This window comes from Eubalaena glacialis, chromosome 8 (assembly GCF_028564815.1).
Source record: "Eubalaena glacialis isolate mEubGla1 chromosome 8, mEubGla1.1.hap2.+ XY, whole genome shotgun sequence".
NCBI lineage: Eukaryota > Metazoa > Chordata > Mammalia > Artiodactyla > Balaenidae > Eubalaena > Eubalaena glacialis.
The window spans coordinates 124,204,025-124,225,116 of record NC_083723.1 but is presented as its reverse complement, the minus strand read 5'-3'; the positions used below and the strand labels follow the sequence as shown (position 1 = coordinate 124,225,116).

The window sequence follows — 21,092 nt, the reverse complement described above, 5'->3', positions numbered from 1 at the left end:
AAACACAGGCATTGGTCTCTCCCCCTAGTAGAGTGCATTCTTACACCTTTGTGGCTGTTACAGAAGGTGGGAGACAGCTGCTGAAGAGTGCCGTTGGGGGCACCTAGCCTCAGTTCAGCCCTGATTCTTGCTGAGCGAAGATCAGGAAGGTGTTTTTCTTGTTAGAAGCCTGGCAGCATCCCTTTAAGACAGATGAGAATAAGGCTCATTTTTAAGTATATCTCAAAGATTCTATAGTCTCTCTCACTTATTCCAGCATTTTGATACTTGAAATTTTTAAGTCTTATTTTTCTCAAGCCTTATTTGACTAAGTTGCCTTGGGTCTTAGAAAAATTGAGAAACACTTGTTTTGTTTATCGTGTACATTACTCTTAAATGTGTTTTTCAATAGCAGCTCTCTCTGCTCCCTCTAATGGAACCAGTCATTGGAGTGAACTTTGCCCACTTTCTTCCTTACGGCAGTGGCCAGTTTAATAGTGGGAATCGACTTCTAGGAACTTTTGGCAGTGCTACCCTTGAAGGGGTTTCGGATTACTATTCTCAGTTGATCTACAAGGTATGTTTCTTTGCCAAGGTGTTACCTTGCTTCCTCTTTGGATGCCATATCAGAATTGGTAGAGCTTGTCTTGTTTTTCCATCTAGTTTACATCTATCTAATCTTCCAAGTTCCATTTAAACTCTAGTTCAACTAAAAGGTTAAAATTTTACCGGGTAAAGTGTTTCCAATATGAACATTTGAAATTTTTGTATAGGTCAGAATACAAATTGTGAAAAACATCCATTGTATATTTCTATGGTAGGGAAAATATTTATTTTCCTATAATCTTTATTAACTCTTAAGATGACTCCAAATTCATAGTAAATAGAGTAAAAAATGTAGTTAGGAATTTACCCTGAAAAATACAGTGAAAAAACCTAAAAATGTATTTTGTCTAATAATTTAGGTACTAATTGCACCTGTGCATTAATTCTTAGGCTGCCAAAATAATATCAAACTGAACCAAGTTTATCTTTTGGTAATATTTTTTTAACAAAGTTTTATGATAGGCTCATTAGATACTCTTTACTTCACATCTGACTTGTGTAAAGTGATCTTTTTTGCAAAAATATTTGAGAGTATCATCAGTTTTTCTGAGGGCTTCTCTTCTTTAGTATTAAAATCATTCTCTTGTGAATATTCCGTTTATTATCGTTGTTGGCTTTTCTCTTCAGTTAGAACCTCTCCTAACTCTTGTAAATGCCTTCTCTTCTGATGCAAGCTGTTCTCCACGCAACTTCATCATCTTCAGAAATCCTAGATCTTTGCAAGATTTGTAATTTTACCTTGCACTTGATTTGCACGGTATTATTGGTAGATTCCAGCAGTCCCTGAGAGACTAGTCAATGAATCAATGACAAATTGGTGACAGATGTTAAGCAGGGAGAAATGTTTGGGGGGAAACTGCATTTGTTAAGGTTCAGTCCATTTAGTTATTATTGCTACTCCTTTTGCTTCTTTCTGAGATTTTAGACAATCCAGATTCTAATATCTAAGATACAAGTTGCAGTTATGGATTAGGATCTTAAATTCTCAAGTTTTTGATAGAACTGGGGCATATCTTAATTTAATAAAGGAATTTTTTGAGAACTCTCTACAATTTATTGGTCGAATTTTAAAGCTATCCTTCACTGGCTTTAACAGTGAAACTTGAAAAGAGTTGTATAGAATCAAATCAGGCACAGTATAAATTTGCTTCTTAATTTCAAAGCTAAGTACTCAAGCTGGGGAAAGTGAGCCAGTGGGTGGTATGTCCAGAGGATTATGGGTATTTGTTCCAGTGAAATGCCTCCTGGCCTGTACGTTTCTTTTTCTTCTTGGTGTGCATTTTAGGAATGAAGGTGCCTCTGATTACATTTCTGTACCTTGCCTCCCTGTGCTGAAAATTCACAGAACTAAGTTTTAGCAAGGTCGTGGCATATTTGCTCAGTAGCATATAATTTAAAATTTTTTGGTCTCCTGCAGCAGAATAATTTAAGTAATCCTCCAACACCCCCTGCCTCTCTTCCTCCTACACCACCTCCTATGGCTTGTCCGAAGATGGCAAATGGTTTTGCAACAACTGAAGAACTTGCTGGAAAAGCTGGAGTATTAGTGAGTCATGAAGGTAGGATGCCAAGCCTCCAAGTCTTGTACCTTTGAGGAGTTTGCCGGCTGTGTGTGGTGAAATGGCAGTCGGATTGTAAAGTTTACCCATTACCAGTTTTGACTGACTTATGATTTTGTGTTTTTGCTCTTCCAGTTACCAAAAGCCTAGGACCTAAACCATTTCACCTGCCGTTCAGACCACACGATGACTTGTTGGCCAGAGCGATTGCTCAAGGCCCAAAGACAGTGGACGTTCCTGCTTCACTCCCAACACCGCCTCATAATAATCAGGAGGAATTAAGGTAGAAGTTCCTTTTTCTCAAGTATTTTTTAGTTATTTCATTTATTAAAAAATGTATATGTGTTTGTATATAGCATAATGTCTGTAGGAAAAGCATGTAAAAACACTTAAAAGGTGAAATTTGGTGAATAATTTTCTTCAGAATTGAAAGTTTATAAAACATTCTTACTATTACAAAGAATTCATCTGTGCACTTTAGAACTCTCATATGATGTAGGAGGTTCAACGAGTAATAATGATCGAATAGACATTAAGGCATTGGGACTCTCCATGCAAAATATTTCAAAGATCATTGTCCTTTATAAGCTGTTAATGTGATTTACTGGGTTTATTGATGTTTGCAGATGTCAAAATAAAAGAGCGGCAGTCACAGAGCAGAGCATGCTTTTGTGGAAGAGAATTTAAGGGCTGTCCTGTCCACAGTTTGTAACTCCTTTGTGTCAGTTCTTTAGCCCCAGGATTCTGATTAGGGAAAATCAGCTTCTCCTAGTAGATAGTCACAACCCAGCCAGTTAGATCCAGGAGAGGTTCTTATATAGCTCATCAAATTATTCCCTCTTCTTGGAAAATCTGCTAACCACCCTCTCTTTGATAAGACGTCATTTGACTAAGACCCTTTACTGTATAAATGAGAAGACTGCAGATCAAGGGGGAGTAACTTGTCCAGAGTTAGAACCCAGCTCTTTGTTTCTCCTGGACCTTACCGCTAGATGTATGCCAGAGTTGTCACTCAGGAGCAGCTGTGGGAGGTGGCCTCCTGGGTGTGCGTGTCTGGGGCCCACTCCTGGGTGTCACAGGGACTCCTTGGAAGCCTCTCTTGGGTCTCCTGTTAATGCCGCTTCTCACAGTGTTCCTTCAGCCTGGCAGCGTCTCCTCTGGGGTGGGGTGGGCGGTGTGAGACCCCAGGTTCTCGAGCTGCCGTACAACATTTAGCCCAAGACCACACTCACCCTACAGCCCCATTTGCCTTGGTAACCTCTAGCTTCTTGGACTAGACCAGTCTCTTCCTTTTTTCACTTCACTTTATCAGTTCAGAAAAATGAAGGCCTGTGAAGCCATAATGGCCAGGTTTTTTCTGTCTTGCCACTGTAAGTAAACAGCAGCCACAGGAGAGTTCTGTGCACGCGTGCCTGGGTGTGTGGTGGACTGCTCTTTCCTTTTTCAGCCACAGGAGTGTTCCCTAGTCTCAGTGATCTGGAGCTTTGCAAAGGTGTGAGTATCCATTCTTTCTATGCTGTGTTATAATCTGAACATCTTCCTCCTTTGGCAGGTCTTTAAACTTGGATGCTAAAGCTTTAGTCAGAAGGAAACATACCATGTAAATTACTTGATAGTGAAACATACTTCTTATTTTTTTCCCAAGAGATGTCCTGTCTGGCCCTGAACTGAATCTTTGGCTTCTCAGCTTGTTGCCACTGTCCAGAGGTCACACACGTAGACAGGCCTGGGCTGGTGTGGGGAGCCCCCAGCGGCGGCCTTGCACCCGCTGATGTGTGTTTATTCTGCTCCCAGGATACAGGACCACGGGGGTGACCGGGACACCCCTGACAGTGTTGTGCCCTCATCCTCTCCTGAGAGTGTGGTCGGGATGGAAGTGAGCAGATACCCAGACCTGTCCCTGGTCAAAGAGGAGCCTCCGGAGCCCGTGCCGTCCCCCATCATCCCAATCCTCCCAAGCAGCACCGGGAAAGGTAGGGGGGCGCAGTGCAGTGGGAGGGTTGGCTAATACGAATGTTTAGAAAAGCTGTTAACACTCAACTCATCCTTCCTTTTTTAAGGGTTGGAATCTAGAAGGAATGACATCAAAACTGAGCCGGGCACTTTATTTTTCACGTCACCTTTTGGTTCATCACCAAATGGTCCCCGATCGGGTCTCATATCTGTGGCAATCACTCTGCATCCTACAGCTGCTGAGGTAAAGATGGACTGGCTGTTAGACGTTGTAGAATATTACCCGTTTCTGAAGGAGTGTCAGGTGGCTCCCGGTGACACGTACAGCTGGGTCACCGCGGATAAAGATTAAAGTTAGGGCTTGGCTTAGCAGTCCCTTCAGACATCTGCGCTGCTGTGAGTACTAGAAATTGATCTCAGCCTCAGTCAAGACAAAAAGGGCAAATCGAAGTCAGAGATCTCATTTTTTTACCAAAGAATGTATATGGTAGAGAACTCTTCAGAGAGTTGATAACTATTTACACGTAGAAAATTAAGCAGTGAAGAACTTTGTCAACAGTGAAAGTTTTCCAGAAGCACTATGTTCAGGTAGCAGCTGCTCATATCAAACACTAGTACGTGGCTGAGGATTTTTTTAAACTCTTACTTCTTGATGACATTTCGCTGGCCACCAGACTCATAGGCCATTGACGGGGCGTTTTGGTCACCAGCAGAACGTAACAGTGGCAAGTTCTCACGGACTGTGTCAGACTTCTGCCCAGAGCTGGGAGAGTCCACCTGAAGGAAGCTTCTGACCAGCTGTAAAAACCATGACAAGGTTTAACTCATTCCTTGAATTAAAATGTCTAAAATAGTTTAATGTTCTCTCAACTATTTAACATTAATTGGAATCCCTGTATGAGGATTTCTGTATATGGAAGCTTTGTTTGGGTATTGGCCCATTAAAACCCTTTTTCCCCGCCGAGACTCTTAAGTCTAAATAAAAACGGTTGGATTTGCTTGAGGTGTATGCACCGTGCAGATAGCATTTATCCTAATGTGACTTTTTCTTCAGTGGTTCTCTGTTGCCTTCTGGGTGGGTAATGCAGCATCTGCAATTTTGTTTTAGAACATTAGCAGTGTTGTGGCTGCATTTTCCGACCTCCTCCACGTTCGGATTCCTAACAGCTACGAGGTTAGTAATGCTCCAGATGTTCCATCCATGGGTTTGGTCAGTAGCCACAGAGTAAACCCAGGTTTGGAGTATCGACAGCGTTTATTTCTTCGTGGGCCTCCACCAGGATCTGCAAACCCTCCCAGACTAGCCAGCTCTTACCACCTGAAGCAGCCTACTGTGCCCTTCCCTCCAGCAAGCAATGGTGAGCTGGTTTACATTTTGTTAACCCCAGATTCATTCTTGATTCAAAAGTTACGCCGCTTCTCTTTAAGATCTCGCTTTGATTTTAAGGGAATAAGAGGTCACGTGTTGGCACTCAGTCCTTGGTGACTTAACCCCCCGGGTTCTGTCTTCTGAGGCGTGACTGGACCTTTAGTGCCTGGGGCCTACGTCACACCCTCTTGTCAGCCACGAGGCGTTTGAAGCAGGCGCTCTCCGACCTGCTTACCCTTGAGACCTGCTTACCCTTGAGCCTGCTTACCCTTGAGTTTGTTCTCCTGCGGCCCCGAGCCTCCCGAGCCTCCCCTCCTACTTAGCGCTGTGTCACACTGTGCAGATGAGGCCACAACCTCTGCCCGTGTTCCTGTTCCCTTTGCTTCTGCGGCATCTCCGGGGCCCCTCTCTTCTGTAGGTGCGCTCACACCTTCCCCATCACTGAAAGGTGGGCCCGTTCCTCGCACCTGTGTGGCGTCCCTTCCCTCCCCGTCTTCCTGGTCTGGCCTCACCCTCACCCCGCTCTCCCCGCCTCTTCGCTCACCAGTTTCTTGGCTGTCTTGTTTCCGTCCTCACCTGCTCTTAGAGCCCAGCCTCTCCCCACGTCTCGCCCTTGAGCCACGCTGACAGTTGCTCATGTTGGGTTTGAACTCTCAGCCTCTGGCTGCTCTGTCACCCTTGCTTTCTCCCTGCTTCTCCCTTCTGCCTTCATGGCCACGCGAGCGATGTGCTCTGAGATCGTCACACGCTTTCCAGTCTGCGTCCTTGCTCGCATTTTTATCTTGGCCCTGGAACTTCTTCATCCCTCTTCGCCTTTCCAAATCACGCTCATTGAAGACTCTCGTTCACATACCTCTTCATCTTTCATAAGAGATTTCGTACCCTCTTCTCCCTGGAGCAAAAGTATATTCTCTCTCCCCCAACTCACTTTGCACTGAGACTGGAGACGACCCTCCGCGCGTCCCGGTTTCCCTCCGCACTTCTCACAGCCCAGCGTGTTGTCCCAGCCGTGTGAGAATAGCTTCCTTTCTTTGTACCCCAGTGTCATGCACGTAATAGATGCCCCGTAACCATTGCTTAGAAAATAAGATGTTTATTAATTACTAGAGACTAGCGTGTGGTAAATTAAATGGACCATATTGCAGTCAATCGATGCAGTACAGCTTTACACCCTGGACCGCCTTTGTTAGTGGTCAGTTTTAGTCGCTAATGAACGTCTTTTGTCTTTAGGCCTTTCTGGGTGCACGGGCACTAGTCACGGTGTCACAGAAAGTGCGGCTCTCAGGCCACAGTGGTGCTGCCACTGTCATGTCGTCGTTCTGGGCCACGGCGTGAGGAAGCCGGCCAGAGACCCGGCCTTTGTGAGCAAGGTACTCGCACGTCCCTTCCCTGACCCCCGGCTCCCCGCCCGCCCCCGCCGTGCCTCGGCAGCGCCCGCTCCTGCGTCAGGAGGAGTCGCTTCTGGGGCTCCACAGACGCCTCCCCCAGAGGTCGCCATCAGCATGTTTCACGTGCTTGAGCTTAAAACCAAGTAGCTACAGCAGCCTGTTCAGGGGGTCCGATGAGAGCCGCGTATTTTTAAACGGTGAAATATGGAAAGTGAAGTTTATTTCTGCAAATGTAGTTTCTCTGTGGCTAAATTATTATATGCTAAATACTGACTCGTAGTTACCTTTTTACTACTTTTAGGATTGCTGCTTTCACTTTGAACAGAACAGACCCAGCCCCGTGCAGATCTTGTTCTCATTAGATCCCGACTTGTCGAGCTCCCCACACCTTTCTCTTTGCTTTTCAGGGTTCCCGAGACAGCTCCAGCAGAGCGGAGGAGGACATTGTCTTCTGTAGTAATAACTGCTTTATTCTCTATTCATCAGCTGCACAAGCAAAAACCTCAGAAAGCAAGGTAAGATGGGGACAGTTTCAGTCAGCAGTCTGCGTTGAGTGACGCCTGTGTTTTGGGGGTGTGTCCGCTTCCCCCACCCAGAGCTCCCCCCGGGGAGTCTGAGCGGATGCTCCCCGGGTTGGGAAGGAGTGGTTGGTCCAGGCTGTCACTGCAAACTAGGTAACTTCAGCTTATTCAACAAGAGTGGGCGGATTTTTGAACTATGTCTTAAAAGTTCAGAATTGAATAAAACACTACTATTAAATCTGTAATTTTACTTATTTAATTACAAATAATTTAATCACAACTATAAAGTATTGCTTTAGTGATCTTGTCCCAATGGGAAAACCTGTTCACAACCACAACTCAGGTCTATTCATGTATTTTGGGGGAAAAGTATCTGTCTTGTACCAGGTTGGAAAAGGTCTATTTGTTTTTTGTGTGATTTAAGTGTATCTTTGAGTGTGTAGCTGATGTGGACGATACGTTTTTAACCGTTTGCGCTGAAGGAAGTTTTTCCCGTGCTGTGATAGTCAGTCTCTCCTCCCTCCACATCATTGCTCTTGCGTCTTTCTCAGAAGAATGTTCTGGAGACTCTTAGTTTTTTAAAAAGGCAGTAGCGTCCAGTGTAATAAAATACAGGCTACTTGCCAAATAAATTTATACTTTAAAATATATCAGCCTAGATGAGAGAAGGAATTTTTTTTCCACCACATAATTTCTTGAGTCCGTGTGCAGTGTCTGCCTGCTTCTGGATTTTCTGTGAGGCGCGTCCTTTTTCAGAGCTGTGTAGGGTCGGGTGCATGAGAAGAGGGAAGCCTGTGGGTTTGCTGTTGATTTGGTTATGACGACACTTTGTATCTAAAAAGAAACTAATGGAACTTCTGTCTCAGCTCAGCCCTTTCAGCAGTTGGATGGGAACCGGGCAGCCTCTGAGAAAAGTTAAATATGATTTGTTTTGTTGACAGGGGACTTCTTCCCCATCTTTCACACTTATGCCAATTAATTAAGCCTAAGATTAACAGACAGGAATTTCAGAGGGTGGGACGAGCTCGCAGAAAATTATGGTCCAGAGTTCTTATTTGGTTTAACAAAAAGCTGTTCCGTCTTGTAAATTAAATTAGCTCCTGTGACGTGAAAAGTCTTAAGAGCAGAATACTCTCCAGAGTTCAGGCTTTGCAGAGAACACGCTCTCTCTCTGTCGAGACTCAAGCACCCCATCGACCTCCGCTGTGCGCCTGTCCTCACCTCTCACTTACAGACCCAGAGCCAGACACCCTGCTGTTGGAACCCTACTGCTTGGCTTCTTGTTGTAGCAAGAATTGCCCTGGGGGCTTTGGAATTACTCTTTCTCGTGTTTCTTTTTTTTGTGCAGGAATCCGTTCCTTCATTGCCACACTCGCCCATAAAAGAGACGCCTTCCAGAGCGTTTCATCAGTACAGTAACAACATCTCCACTCTCGACGTGCGCTGTCTGCCGCAGCTCCAGGAACAAGCTTCGCCCCCAGCCTCACCGCCCATCACTTTCCCTCCTGCTTTTGAAGCAGCCAAAGTGGAGGCAAAGCCAGATGAGCTTAAGGTAACGGTCAAGTTAAAGCCTCGGCTAAGAACTGTCCACGGTGGGTTTGAAGACTGTCGGCCGATCACTAAAAAGTGGAGAGGGATGAAGTGGAAGAAGTGGAGCATCCACATTGTGATCCCCAAGGGGACCTTCACACCCCCCTGTGAAGAGGAAATCGATGACTTTCTGAAGAAACTGGGCACTTCCCTGAAACCCGATCCTGTGCCCAAAGACTATCGGAAGTGTTGCTTCTGTCACGAAGAAGGCGATGGGTTGACAGATGGACCAGCGAGGCTGCTCAACCTCGACTTGGACCTGTGGGTCCACTTGAACTGTGCCCTGTGGTCCACGGAGGTGTACGAGACCCAGGCTGGTGCCTTAATAAACGTGGAGCTAGCCCTGAGGAGAGGCCTGCAGATGAAATGTGTCTTCTGCCATAAGATGGGGGCCACCAGCGGCTGTCACAGATTTCGATGCACCAACATTTATCACTTTACTTGCGCCATTAAAGCACAATGCATGTTTTTTAAAGATAAAACTATGCTTTGTCCCATGCACAAACCAAAGGGAATTCACGAGCAGGAATTAAGTTACTTTGCCGTCTTCAGGAGGGTCTACGTGCAGCGTGATGAGGTACGACAGATCGCCAGCATCGTGCAGCGGGGAGAGCGTGACCACACCTTCCGTGTGGGAAGCCTCATCTTCCACACGATCGGCCAGCTGCTTCCACAGCAGATGCAAGCGTTCCACTCTCCCAAAGCGCTCTTCCCCGTGGGCTACGAAGCCAGCCGGCTGTACTGGAGCATGCGCTACGCCAACCGCCGCTGTCGCTACCTGTGCTCCATCGAGGAGAAGGACGGGCGCCCCATGTTCGTCATCAGAATTGTGGAGCAAGGCCACGAAGATCTCGTCTTAAGTGACACCTCACCCAAAGGTGAGGCCCCGCCTGTAGGCTCCGCCGAGCCAGTCACTCCAGCGTTAGGCTAAATGAATGTTTTATGTCAGTATTTCCATGGTTTTTCTCACGTCTGTTTCATATTTTATCACAACAGGTGTGGATTCTTCATTTACAAATGCAAGTCTTAACTTCTTTGTATTGTCATACCTTGCTGTCGTTTTCTAAACACTTGCTAGAATTACTCTAAATCAGAATATATATTCCAACAGAGTTTATAAAATAAATAGGAGAATGATTTGCAGATAAAGGTTGCCTGTCGCTTACATTGGGGACCCTCTTTGTTAATGTCACCTAGAAGGTGGGAACCGTATTTAAAGCCGTATTGTCTTATCTCAGGAGCATCAGATATTAAACAGATTTAGAGCCAGAAATGAGACACTTAATTTCGGCCTCTAGGGTTAAGCCTAGATTGTCATTTTTATTGATGTAGAAAGTGCTGCGGAACTGCTTTTTTTTCTTTTTCAAGTTTAGCAGTTTTTTTAAAAAAAAGTATGAAAATGCTCTAAAGATAATTCCAATGAAAATATCAATTTCATATTTTAATTTAACTCTGAGAGGAAAGGATATATCTACAGATACTACTTAATTGGATTAATCATTTGAAAATCTAATATGCTGCTTGGCCAGCATGAAAGTGAGTTAACTACTTGTACGAATTTCAGTTATATTTAACTTTCTTTTCCACTTCTACTGTTTAATTTCCTTAATGTAACATATTCTTTTCCCCCAAACTTCATAAAGTCTTTAAAACTACTGCCATCCGATAAGCAGGTAATACACCAGGCTTGTTAGATCACTGCCCACGGGCTTTACTTGGATCTGGTAAGTCTTCGTGAGTGGTTGGTCTTCGTTTCGTTCTTGTTTTTATACTGTATCCTGTTTTCCTCTCTGTTTCGCTAAGAGCAAGTTTGTCATTAAAAAAATGTCTTTTTGTCCATACGTAGGTGTTTGGGATAAGATTTTGGAGCCTGTGGCATGTGTGAGAAAAAAGTCGGAAATGCTGCAGCTCTTCCCAGCCTACTTAAAAGGGGAGGATCTCTTCGGCTTGACCGTCTCTGCGGTGGCGCGGATCGCGGAATCAGTGAGTGCCGGGGCCGAGGCCGGAGAGCCACCCCCTGTCGCACGACGCACCTTACTTAACACGGGGCTGTCACTCTCACAACACTTCAAGGTAGTGGTTTTGTCGGGGGTGAACTCCTGCCGCTCTGAAAGAAAATGAGGCATCGGTAGTCGTAGGTGTCTCCGTGCTCACTCGGTCAGGCAGCTCACCAGGCTCAGCACCCAGCGTTAATGGCCGCTTTCCTGCCCGGGGCCCAGGGTTGGTCACCAGAGCGCAGTTGGATTTCAGGAGCCCTTACTGTCTGATGCCTGCTTGGTACACGCACGTGTGCCAATGAGTCTACACACAGCGCTTTTGGAAAACTGCATGATTATAAGGTATCGTTTTCAAGAAAAAAGTCACTGATGGGTTTTCTTCAGAGAAGCAGCGGACACCCCGAAAGCCACTGAGTACTGTACCCAGTTGCTTCCTTTGGTGGAGCCCTGCCTAAATGATGTGCATCTGTCTTGTCTCCAGAGGACAGTGTCCACAAGAAACATATTCTAGAAAAGACCTTTAACACGAATGGTTTTAGGAGTTAAGCTAAGTTACCAGCTGTACTCCCAGGCCCCCGAGGGAGGTAAGCGCATCATACATAGTCAGGTCCTGAGTGCAGGCTGCTTCTGTTAACATGGCTTGAAAGAGCCTCTTGTTCCCAACATTTTGAAAATGTTGACAAGTTACTTTCATGGAATTCAAGTCGGGCCATCCTTTGGCCGGCTCAAGATTGCCTGTAGTCTTGATCAGGTGAGTTAATGTTTCGTTTATTTTGCTTCTTTCCAGCTCCCTGGGGTTGAGGCGTGTGAAAACTACACCTTCCGATACGGCCGGAACCCTCTCATGGAGCTGCCCCTGGCCGTCAACCCCACAGGTTGTGCCCGTTCTGAACCTAAAATGAGTGCCCATGTCAAGAGGTTTGTGTTAAGGTATTTTGTTTTAACTTCACATAGTACAGCCCAGGGTTTCCAGGCCTCTTAGGGGTTTTCTGTGCTTGATCTGTCTGCTGCTTACAAACCCTGCTGCCTCTGGCTGTGTCTGTGCGGCCGCGCCAGCTAGGCGGCTTTCCCCGTGTGTGCTGTTGGTGAGAACTTGAACCATCCGGGCCCCTCAGAGGTGTCTCCGGTCTCCCTTTGTGTCCCCGTCGGCGCGCCGTCGCCTGCAGGCCTCACACCCTGAACAGCACCAGTGCCTCCAAGTCGTTTCAGAGCACCGTCACCGGGGAGCTGAGCGCACCTTACAGCAAGCAGTTCGTCCACTCCAAGTCGTCCCAGTACCGCAAGATGAAAACCGAGTGGAAGTCCAACGTGTACCTGGCCCGGTCTCGGATTCAGGTGAGTGGGGCTTGGCTTCTGGGAGGAGGGGAGGTGGGCTGGGAGGGCGCTGGCGTCTGGCACAGGAGACAGGAGACCGCGGGCCGCAGGGAGAGAAACCCCGTCAGCCCGGGGCGCCGGCCGCCCCGTCCGCGGTCTTGGAGGGCGGATGCTTTACTCCCCCGCGTGGAAGGACGGCTTCTGGACGCCCTCTCCGTGCGTCTTGATGAGAGCTCACGGGATGCGGGGAGCGCTGTATCTTCCACACGCGGGAGCCGCGGCGCGCTCACTAGGGCTCTTTCAAGGCAAAATACAAACGAAAATAGTTTCAAAAGGTGCCCAGTTTCAGAAGCCTTCTCTTCATGAAATCATCATGTAGTTTCTGATGGATAGATGGTGGAACACCTTACAGGTAAAGCCATCTCTAGGCTAAGCATGTAAATTTTCACCTGTGGTCACACTTCCTGAAGAAACAAATGTCTGTGCGGCATCTCCCCTTGGAGGCCCAGGATGGAGTTACGAGCTCTCACACTGCCAGCATCCTCCGTCTCGAAGGCTGACCACCCTCCAGGCTCTGCGTGTCACTGAGCAGTGTCACCATCTACTACTTGAGTGCGTTGGCCTCATTACACCAGACCCAAAGCATCATCAGTTTCTGCTGCCTTTTTTCCTCCCTGAAGAGCTCCCTCAGATCCACTCCCTGTTCCAACCACCCGTCTCACCTGCAGGCGCCGGTGCAGGCCTGCCTGGCCCCTCCCCTCCCGCCCCGTCCCCGCAGAAGCCAGGGTGGTCCCTTCAGATACAAAGCTGATTGACACGTTGTCTGTAGTCATTGACGTTCTTCTTTCTATAGAAACTTTTAGGATCTTCTCTTGATTCTTGATGTTTCGAATTTTTACGAAAATGGGCCTGGGTTAGGGTCATTTTTATTTATTGCTTTCCCCACTGATGAGCCCTTTCAGCCTGAAGCAGTGTGGCCATCAGTCTGAGAAATGTTTTTGTATTAATTCTTTTGCAGATTCCTACCTCTGTTTCTCTCTGTACACAAATATTAGATCCCTGAGACCCGGGGTCTCACAGTGTGGACCCCAGACCATCAGCACGGGCATCACCTGGGGATGTGCGGGTTTGGGGTCCCCAGCCTTGCTGAATCTGGCCCCTGAGGCGGGGCCCGCAATGGCTCTGGTGCCGCCGGAGAAGACTTGCGCCTCGGGTCTAACCTGCTGCTGTGGCCTTGTTTCTGGGTCCCTTGTCCTCATTCTGAGCTGCTTCTACTTTGTCTGCTGCCTGTGCTTTCTGCCCTTGATCTGGTACCTTGTTTTCATACCACGAGTGCAGGATCCTTCTGGTCTTTTCGCTGTTGCCTCAGAAATGGAGCCTCAAAAGATTCCACTCGTGGCGGTGGTGTCTTCCTCCTCTGCTCAGTTACTTCCCCGTTTAAAATGTTCCCAAACAGCGCGTTCACTCTGACCATTCCTGGTCTTCTGTCTTGGGTTTGCTCCCTTACGTCCTGTTAAGGGTTTCTTAACTACCTGCGTTCGGTCTGTCGTCTTTAACCCGAAGCGGTTTTGAGAGTTTTTGATGTTTGGGGCCCGTTTTTCTTCCTCCCTTCCATCCACCTCCCAGGTAATCATGTTCACGACCCAAGTAAGTGTCCTGTGTCTTTTCCCTGCTGCTATCTGAACACTGCCTGCACATCTGTGTGCATATGGAAAAGGGGGGTTGTCTTATCTACACTCTTCTGCATCTTCCTTTTCTCGCTGATATCTACACCCCTCTAGAACAGCTGAGGTAGCTCTGATTCATTCTCTTTAATAAACGGCTCTGTGATGCTCCGTGATGTTGATGAACTGTAAGTAAGGAAGCCATTCCACTGCTGACGAGCCTGTATTTTGCTTACAGTTTTTCCCACAACAAACAGTGTTGCCATCAATACGTTGTACAAATATCCCCATGTATTGGTAACTTCACGTCAGTGGTGTGTAGGCCCCAAAGTGAGATTTCTGTGTTAGAAGTACGTGTACTTTTCATTTTAGCGGAAGGGCTGTCATTGCCCACTTCTTCCTGCAGCGTATGAGACTATTTTTCTTGTTTTCCCATTGGTAGTGTTACCACCCTTTTGTATTTTTGCCAGCCTACTAAGTGTAGACCGACAATGTCACCTCAGTTGCAACTTTTCGTGTTTGCCATTTGGGTCTGCTCTTCTGTGAGCTGCATTTGTCCGTTTTGCAGTTTATAAGAACTTGTACTATTAGGCAAAGGATGTTTTGTAGGGGAAAATACCTACCAGAAAGTATGGTATGTTTTTTCCTATAAGAGTTTTAATTTTTATATAGTCAAACATATAATTTTCTGTAGCTTCTATTCGTGGTTAAGACTGTAGGTTGCGTATGTACTTTCTTAGATGTTTTTTCTTTCAGGAATTTTATTCTTTATGTTTAAGACAAATTTTTTTTTTTTCCATTGAATAACCAGTTGTGGAAGCACCATTTAGTATTGGGTTGGCCAAAAAGTTCGTTGGGGTTTTTCTGTAAGATTTGTGGAAAAACCCAAACGAACTTTTTGGCCAACCTAATAATGTATATAACCCATCCATATTAAATGGAATTTTAGTACTACCAAACTACCGTACATTAAGTTTTCACATGTGCCTGGGTCTATTTGGATTCTCTGTTCATTTCCACTGATCTTCTTGTCTCTTATACCAAACTGTATTCATCTCCATACAGATTCTTTTTGTGTGTTCTAGTTTGTTCAGCTCTGAGTCTCATCTGGAATTGAACAGATAAATTGCATAAGTGGTTTTTTTCAGAAGTTAATTCAATTCACATACCAAAATTTCTAACAACAGCACACCCCGTACCGTGTGCTCCCAGGCGGTGCTTGGTGAGGACCGTGTCTGGTGGGGATCTGGTCAGTTTTAGCTGAGAATGCAGAAACTCAAATTATAATAATCCTTTATAGTTAGCCCTCTTTCTGTTCTGTAAGCTTATTGTTATGTCAAGTCCTTTTAGAAATGGTGGGATAAAATAAATAGCAGAAGCCATTAGCCTGTTGAGTTGGTGGGATCTGGGAGTGACATTACGTACAAGACAAGACAGCCAGATAGAAGGAGTGCTCAGCCAGTCAGCAGTATCACTTTGTAAAAATGCCCTAAGAGTTTAGTGTCCAAAAGATACAAAAACAAGGTAGTGATATCATAGCTTTAGATGAAAAGATTGTCCAGTGTTCAGGGTTCAGGTGAGAGTGTGGTCAGTGAAAAGGTCACGTGAGTTCAGGTGGGGTCTTCAGTGTGGCTTCTGCCGTGACCCAAGGGTGGTACCTTTGTGTGAAAGAGGCTGCAGGCCAGTTGCCCGTGGAAGCCAAGTGGTTCTGAGGTGTGCACACGTGCGTTTCCTCAGGGGCTGGGCCTGTACGCTGCTCGGGACATCGAGAAGCACACCATGGTCATCGAGTACATCGGGACCATCATCCGGAACGAAGTCGCCAACAGGAAGGAGAAGCTTTACGAGTCCCAGGTGAGCGCGGCACCCCTCCTGTGCCGTCTGACAGCCGCGGCACAGGGCCGGAGCTGACCGTCGTGCTGGTGGAAGTGCAGTGTCGAACAGAGCCACGTCTGGATATGTTTGTATTTTCCTCTTGTCTTTTCCGTCGGTCTTACTGTCTGCGAGGATGTGGCTGGATTGATGCGCCTGGCTTCACAGGCCACCTGCCGACGTGTTGGTTCCGTTCACAGCTTGTAGACGCCGCCTGACGGGCTGGCGTGTTGTCCCCGCACGTCCGGCCTCGCCCCCTCAGTGGACGGGCACGCAGAGGGGCTCCTGACCTTCTTCTCTTTCAGAACCGAGGCGTGTACATGTTCCGCATGGATAGCGACCACGTGATCGACGCCACGCTCACGGGAGGGCCTGCCAGGTGAGCGGGAGGCGCGGTGGGTCCGCGGGCTCACAGTGGCCTTGCAGTCACGGAGAGGATTTCTGTCTAAAATTGTATGTTTGGGACTTCCCTGGCGGTCCCGTGGTTAAGACTCTCCGCTTTCACTGCCAGGGCCCCAGGTTCAGACCCTGGTCGGGGAACTGAGATCCCACAAGCTGTGCAGCCAAAAAAAAAAAAAGTGTATATTCTATTAATGGACAGATAGAAATGTAATTAGAAAAAGTTTTCCCTGTGAGCTGAAAGGTTTTTTTTTTTAAAGCTTCTTCCAAAGTCTTATAGTAAGTAGTTTCTGAAACGGTGGCTTGCAGGTATATCAACCATTCGTGCGCACCTAACTGTGTGGCTGAGGTGGTGACTTTCGAGCGAGGACACAAAATCATCATCAGCTCCAGTCGGCGGATCCAGAAGGGAGAAGAGGTAAGCGCAGGGCTCACATCTGTGCGCTCCTCTCCCTGTGGGCAGCGCCCGACTCCCCTGTACACGTAATCGGCTCGGCGGTTCCCAGTCCTGCACTGCTAGCAAAGCCCTCCTCCCGGAAGGTCGGCCTCTGCCACCCTGCAGGTCTCAGTCCGACAGTCTTTGTCCTGCAGGTCCCACGCCCCACGCCGCTCGTGTGGACGGGCTCCCCTCGACCCCCACGCTGTCTGTTTGGCTTGGTGAGCCTCTCTTTAAAATGACGCCCGTCGTCGAGCTCATGGCCGAGAATGTCACGGGATTGGTGCCTCGTGGTCCCCGGGGTCATCGTGGCTCACGTGAGGTCACCCTGAGGCTGTAGGCGGCAAATCTGGGGGTGCCCTGGGGGTCCCCGTGGCTCCTCCTCACACTCAGGGCCAGTACAGGCTTACAGGCTTTTCTACCAACAGATTCTTGCTGTCTCGTTAGGTGTTCTTTCCCTTGCCCCACGGATTACTTTGGCCCAGCACGTCGCCTGTTAGGATTGTTATTAGTCTTGATCGCCTTGTTTACGTGTCCTGACTTTGTCACAGTCGTGGCGAGCACGCGTTTCGAGGTGCTCTCCGTGCCTGGGATCGGGGTGTCCTGGGAAGCGGCTGCCACGCGGTGCAGGTTCCGTGGGGAGCCTCCCCTGTGCAGGGAGGGAGGCGCCTGAGGCGCTTTACTGGGTTTGAGCCCCCAGCCCTGCGTGAACAGAGCTGTGAGATTATACTTGTATTTTTTGGTCATCTTTTTGGAATGTGCTTTTTTTAAATCAAGAATTGACCCGAGGCCTATTTTGCACATCTCACCAACTTGAATAAATTAGAGAAAGTCTGTGAGGACCCCAGGGTGGTGTCACGGCGTGGGGACAGATGGAGGCTCGGCAGCCCCAGGCCCTGCTCACGCCACTCCGAGTGGGCCGCGTTAAGCCCTCCAGCCTGTACCTCACCTTACATACGAGGAGAAACAGTTCCTCATGGAGTTCCTGTAAGAACTCAGTAAATACCGGTGTGTTCCCTTCCGGTGTAGAAGGGAAGTCTTTGCAAATAGTGTCCCGGGGTATTTGAATCAGAGGGACCTTGGCCGTGTCAGGTTTCTCAGGGGTCGGGGCCCCGGGGTGAGGCTTCCACCGTGGGAATCACGCAGACTCCCGTCCACCTTGACAGCGGGGTTGATCTGAGATGTTACCGATAATGCGGTTGCGCCTAAATAGAGCAACGTCTTTTAAACATTCTTGTACGTGAGGAAAGATGGAGAAGGATGTTCGCAGGCAAGAGCGACTCACCTCTGCCCATCTCGTTGCCCCGCCCGGCAAGAAAGGGGCGGGGGACGCCCCCTGGGGCCGGGGATGGGGGGCTTGTCCCACCCAGAGCGGCGGGCCCGGCACCGCGGCGCGCGGTGTGGAAACGCACCGGCTGCCCTCGCCGCCTCCGGCTTGGCCCCAGAATAGTGCCTCCCGCTTGCCTCGGGCCCCGCGGGATCCCCCGGAAGAGCACGGCCAGCGAGCTCCGCGGCTTCCTTTTGAGGCTCCCCCACCTCCCCACCCGAGTCCCCCGGCCCCTCGATGCGTCAGGGCTTCCTTTAATTCCGTCCGTCTGTGGGCTGGCTGTGCGCAGCAGGCAGAGGGAGGCCTTTCTCACACTGTGTCTTTGCTGTGGGCAGCTTTGCTATGACTATAAGTTTGACTTTGAGGACGACCAGCACAAGATCCCCTGTCACTGTGGCGCCGTGAACTGCCGGAAGTGGATGAACTGATGCATTCCCCGCTGTCTCAGAGGGCGGCTCGTCCCTAGGAAGGAGCGATTCAACACAGCATTTGAATTTCGCAGACGGAAAGATGTTTTTGTTTTCTGTTTTGTGACTTTTTGGAAACTAGCTTCTGGGAGTCCTGATTTCCTCCGTGCTTTAGGTTAGAGGAGCACCAGGAGAAAGCCGACCGAGGCAACTTTCCTGAAGTTGCTGAGGTTAAAGAATTACAGAATGGTCCAGCACTTTTTTTTTCTTTTTCTTTTCTTTCTTTTTTCTTTTTGAGGGTGGGTTTTGTTTCGTTATGCTTCTTTAGTCTCACTAAGGAGAAACTTTTACTGGGGCAAGAGCCGATGGCCGCCCTGCCCCACCCCAGGGCAGAGGCCTTCCTGTGAATGTAAGACTGAAATCACCAGCGAAAGGGAGACGTCCAAAGTGCTGGCCACCGCCTTATCTGAAAAAGGGGCAGGCCCTCTAATTTAAAAGTTTTTAAATAAAGTAGACACCACTGAACAAGGAATGTACTGAATGACTTCCTTAGGGATAGAGCTAAGGGATAATAACTTGCACTAAAATACATTTAAATACTTGATTCCATGAGTCAGTTTATTGTAGTTTTTGATTTCTGTAAAATAAGAGAAACTTTTTGTATTTATTATTGAATAAGTGAATGAAGCTATTTTTAAATAAAAGTTAGAAGAAAGCCAAGCTGCTGCTGTTACCTGCAAAACTAACAAACCCTGTTACTTTGTACAAATATGTAAATATTTTGAGAAAAAATACAGTATAAAAATAGTTATTGACCAAATGCTACCAGGCTCTGCAGCAGCTCGGGTGCTTATAAAATGTTCATAGGGATGTTACAATATAATTTTGTTATTAAATATGCCATTATAATTATGTAATAACCAAAATTTCAACCTAGAGTGTTTGGGGTTTTTTGGAAACTACGGTCTGTTAGTACTTAATTGTTTTATACACCTTACTTCTCATAGAACAGAGTGTATGCTATGACTACAACTTTTATAGCCGTTTTGGTAATTTAAACTGATTTTTTCATATTATATTGTTGCATCCCTACTTCTTCAGTCAGGTTTTTTTGTGCTTACAATTTGTGATAACTGTGAATAACTGCTTAAAAATACCCCCAAATGGAGGCTGAATTTTTCTTCAGCAGAAGTAGTTTTGATTAGAACTTTGTTTCAAGCCACAAAGAATCATGTAACCATACTAGGATCATGTAGCAGGAACTCTAATCTAACTCTCTAGTCTTCTATTTAACACAAAAATTTGAAAAAGGAAAAAAAAAAAAGGAGAGATGTGACCATGCTTGCAGCTGCAGGACCCCGGCAGTAGGGTTTTGGAAGATGTAATTTTCAACTGTGTTTGTATGAACTGTTTGTTTACATTTCTTTAATTAAAAAAAAACACACTGTTTTGTGTTTGCTTGTAGAAACTTAATCAGCATTTTGAACCAGGTTAGCTTTTTATTTTGTACTTAAGATTCTGGTACTGACACTTCACAGGCTAAGTATAAAATGAGGTTTCTGTGTGCACAATTCAAGTGGACTGTGAAGCTGTTGGTGTGCTCAGTGACGCAGTTCTCAACTTGTCATGTATATGGCATGGTGTATTTTTATCTTACAGAATAAATCAATTGTATATATTTTTCTCTTGATAAATAGCTGTATGAAATTTGTTTCTTGAATATTTTTCTTCTCTTGTACAATATTCTGACATCCTACCAGTATTTGTCCTACCGGGTTTTCGTTTTGTTTTCTGTTCTGTATAATAGTATCTAATGTTGGCAAAAATTGAATTTTTTGAAGTATACAGAGTGTTATGGGTTTTGGAATTTGTGGACACAGATTTAGAAGATCACCATTTACAAATAAAATATTTTACATCTATAAAATGCTGCCTGAGTCTCTGTTGGCGTTCTGATCCCAGCTTGGAAGCTGACGAGCACTTGAACTTCACCGACAGCCTGGCCCAGCCTTTCAGAGTGACTGGCGTGTGGACGTGATCAGCTTGGTTCTCTCCCTCTTCAGATGAGAAGTTTAGATGTAAGTTCTAAGGGGGCTGCTAAGAATTGAAACTGCTCAGAATCCCATTCAATTTCCTACAACAGCTTGTGCACTGCGTGATTTTACAGAAGGTCTCCAAGCCCCCATCATCTGACCAATTCTTTTAAATGCCCGTCTGAAACGCCTCCCGTCTGTGAAGTTGTCCATCTGGACGGGGCTGGACACGGTCACGTCTGTGCCGGGCTGTAAAGCCCTTGCTCGGGGCGGCCTTTCCTTGGACCTCACGCTCGATTTCTCACCGTCAGACAGACACACGAGGAAGGAAGCTTCAAGGCGTCACCGCGCCAAGGCTCAGATGGGCGAGCAGGGTGCTTCCGGCTGTCAGCTCTGCTGACCTGGATGGATCCGGCCTCCCAGGGAGAGGGGCGCGGGCCGGGGGCCGAGGAGAAGCGGAGCTCGTGAGTCTGCAGGAGGAAGTGGCATCGCGCGAAGCGTCTATCGCACCAAAGCCCAGTGACAGGCGGCTGTCTCTGCAGGACCAGCCGGTGCCTCAGACCCCAGGCGCCCCTTGCAGTGGGCCCTGGGGTGACAGTGGGGGCAGGAGCAGCCCCGGCCCCGTGGCCCCAGCTGTCAGCTGCCGCCGTCCCCTTGTTCTTTGACCACACACTCAAC

General features: G+C 47.3%; 1 protein-coding gene across 13 annotated transcripts in view; it reads left to right on the top strand.

Annotated features, from left to right (window-relative positions):
* KMT2C (lysine methyltransferase 2C) overlaps positions 1-20,274 on the top strand; it is a 276,950-nt gene extending 256,676 nt beyond the window's left edge. For 5 of the 13 annotated variants that reach the window (XM_061198964.1, XM_061198965.1, XM_061198967.1 and 2 more), the window contains 16 exons: positions 392-556; positions 2,003-2,144; positions 2,280-2,427; positions 3,939-4,117; positions 4,205-4,341; positions 5,206-5,455; positions 6,697-6,836; positions 7,262-7,369; positions 8,724-9,843; positions 10,812-10,948; positions 11,750-11,892; positions 12,129-12,297; positions 15,678-15,794; positions 16,118-16,191; positions 16,521-16,629; positions 18,310-20,274. In XM_061198964.1, the coding sequence (XP_061054947.1) occupies positions 392-556; positions 2,003-2,144; positions 2,280-2,427; positions 3,939-4,117; positions 4,205-4,341; positions 5,206-5,455; positions 6,697-6,836; positions 7,262-7,369; positions 8,724-9,843; positions 10,812-10,948; positions 11,750-11,892; positions 12,129-12,297; positions 15,678-15,794; positions 16,118-16,191; positions 16,521-16,629; positions 18,310-18,402 (3,231 nt within the window). In that variant the 3' untranslated portion in view covers positions 18,403-20,274. Of the gene's footprint in view, positions 1-391; positions 557-2,002; positions 2,145-2,279; positions 2,428-3,591; positions 3,640-3,938; positions 4,118-4,204; positions 4,342-5,205; positions 5,456-6,696; positions 6,837-7,261; positions 7,370-8,723; positions 9,844-10,811; positions 10,949-11,749; positions 11,893-12,128; positions 12,298-15,677; positions 15,795-16,117; positions 16,192-16,520; positions 16,630-18,309 lie in introns of those variants that run through there. The other 8 variants (XM_061198975.1, XM_061198972.1, XM_061198971.1 and 5 more) reach the window with 6 other exon arrangements.
* Positions 20,275-21,092: the final 818 nt, after the last annotated feature.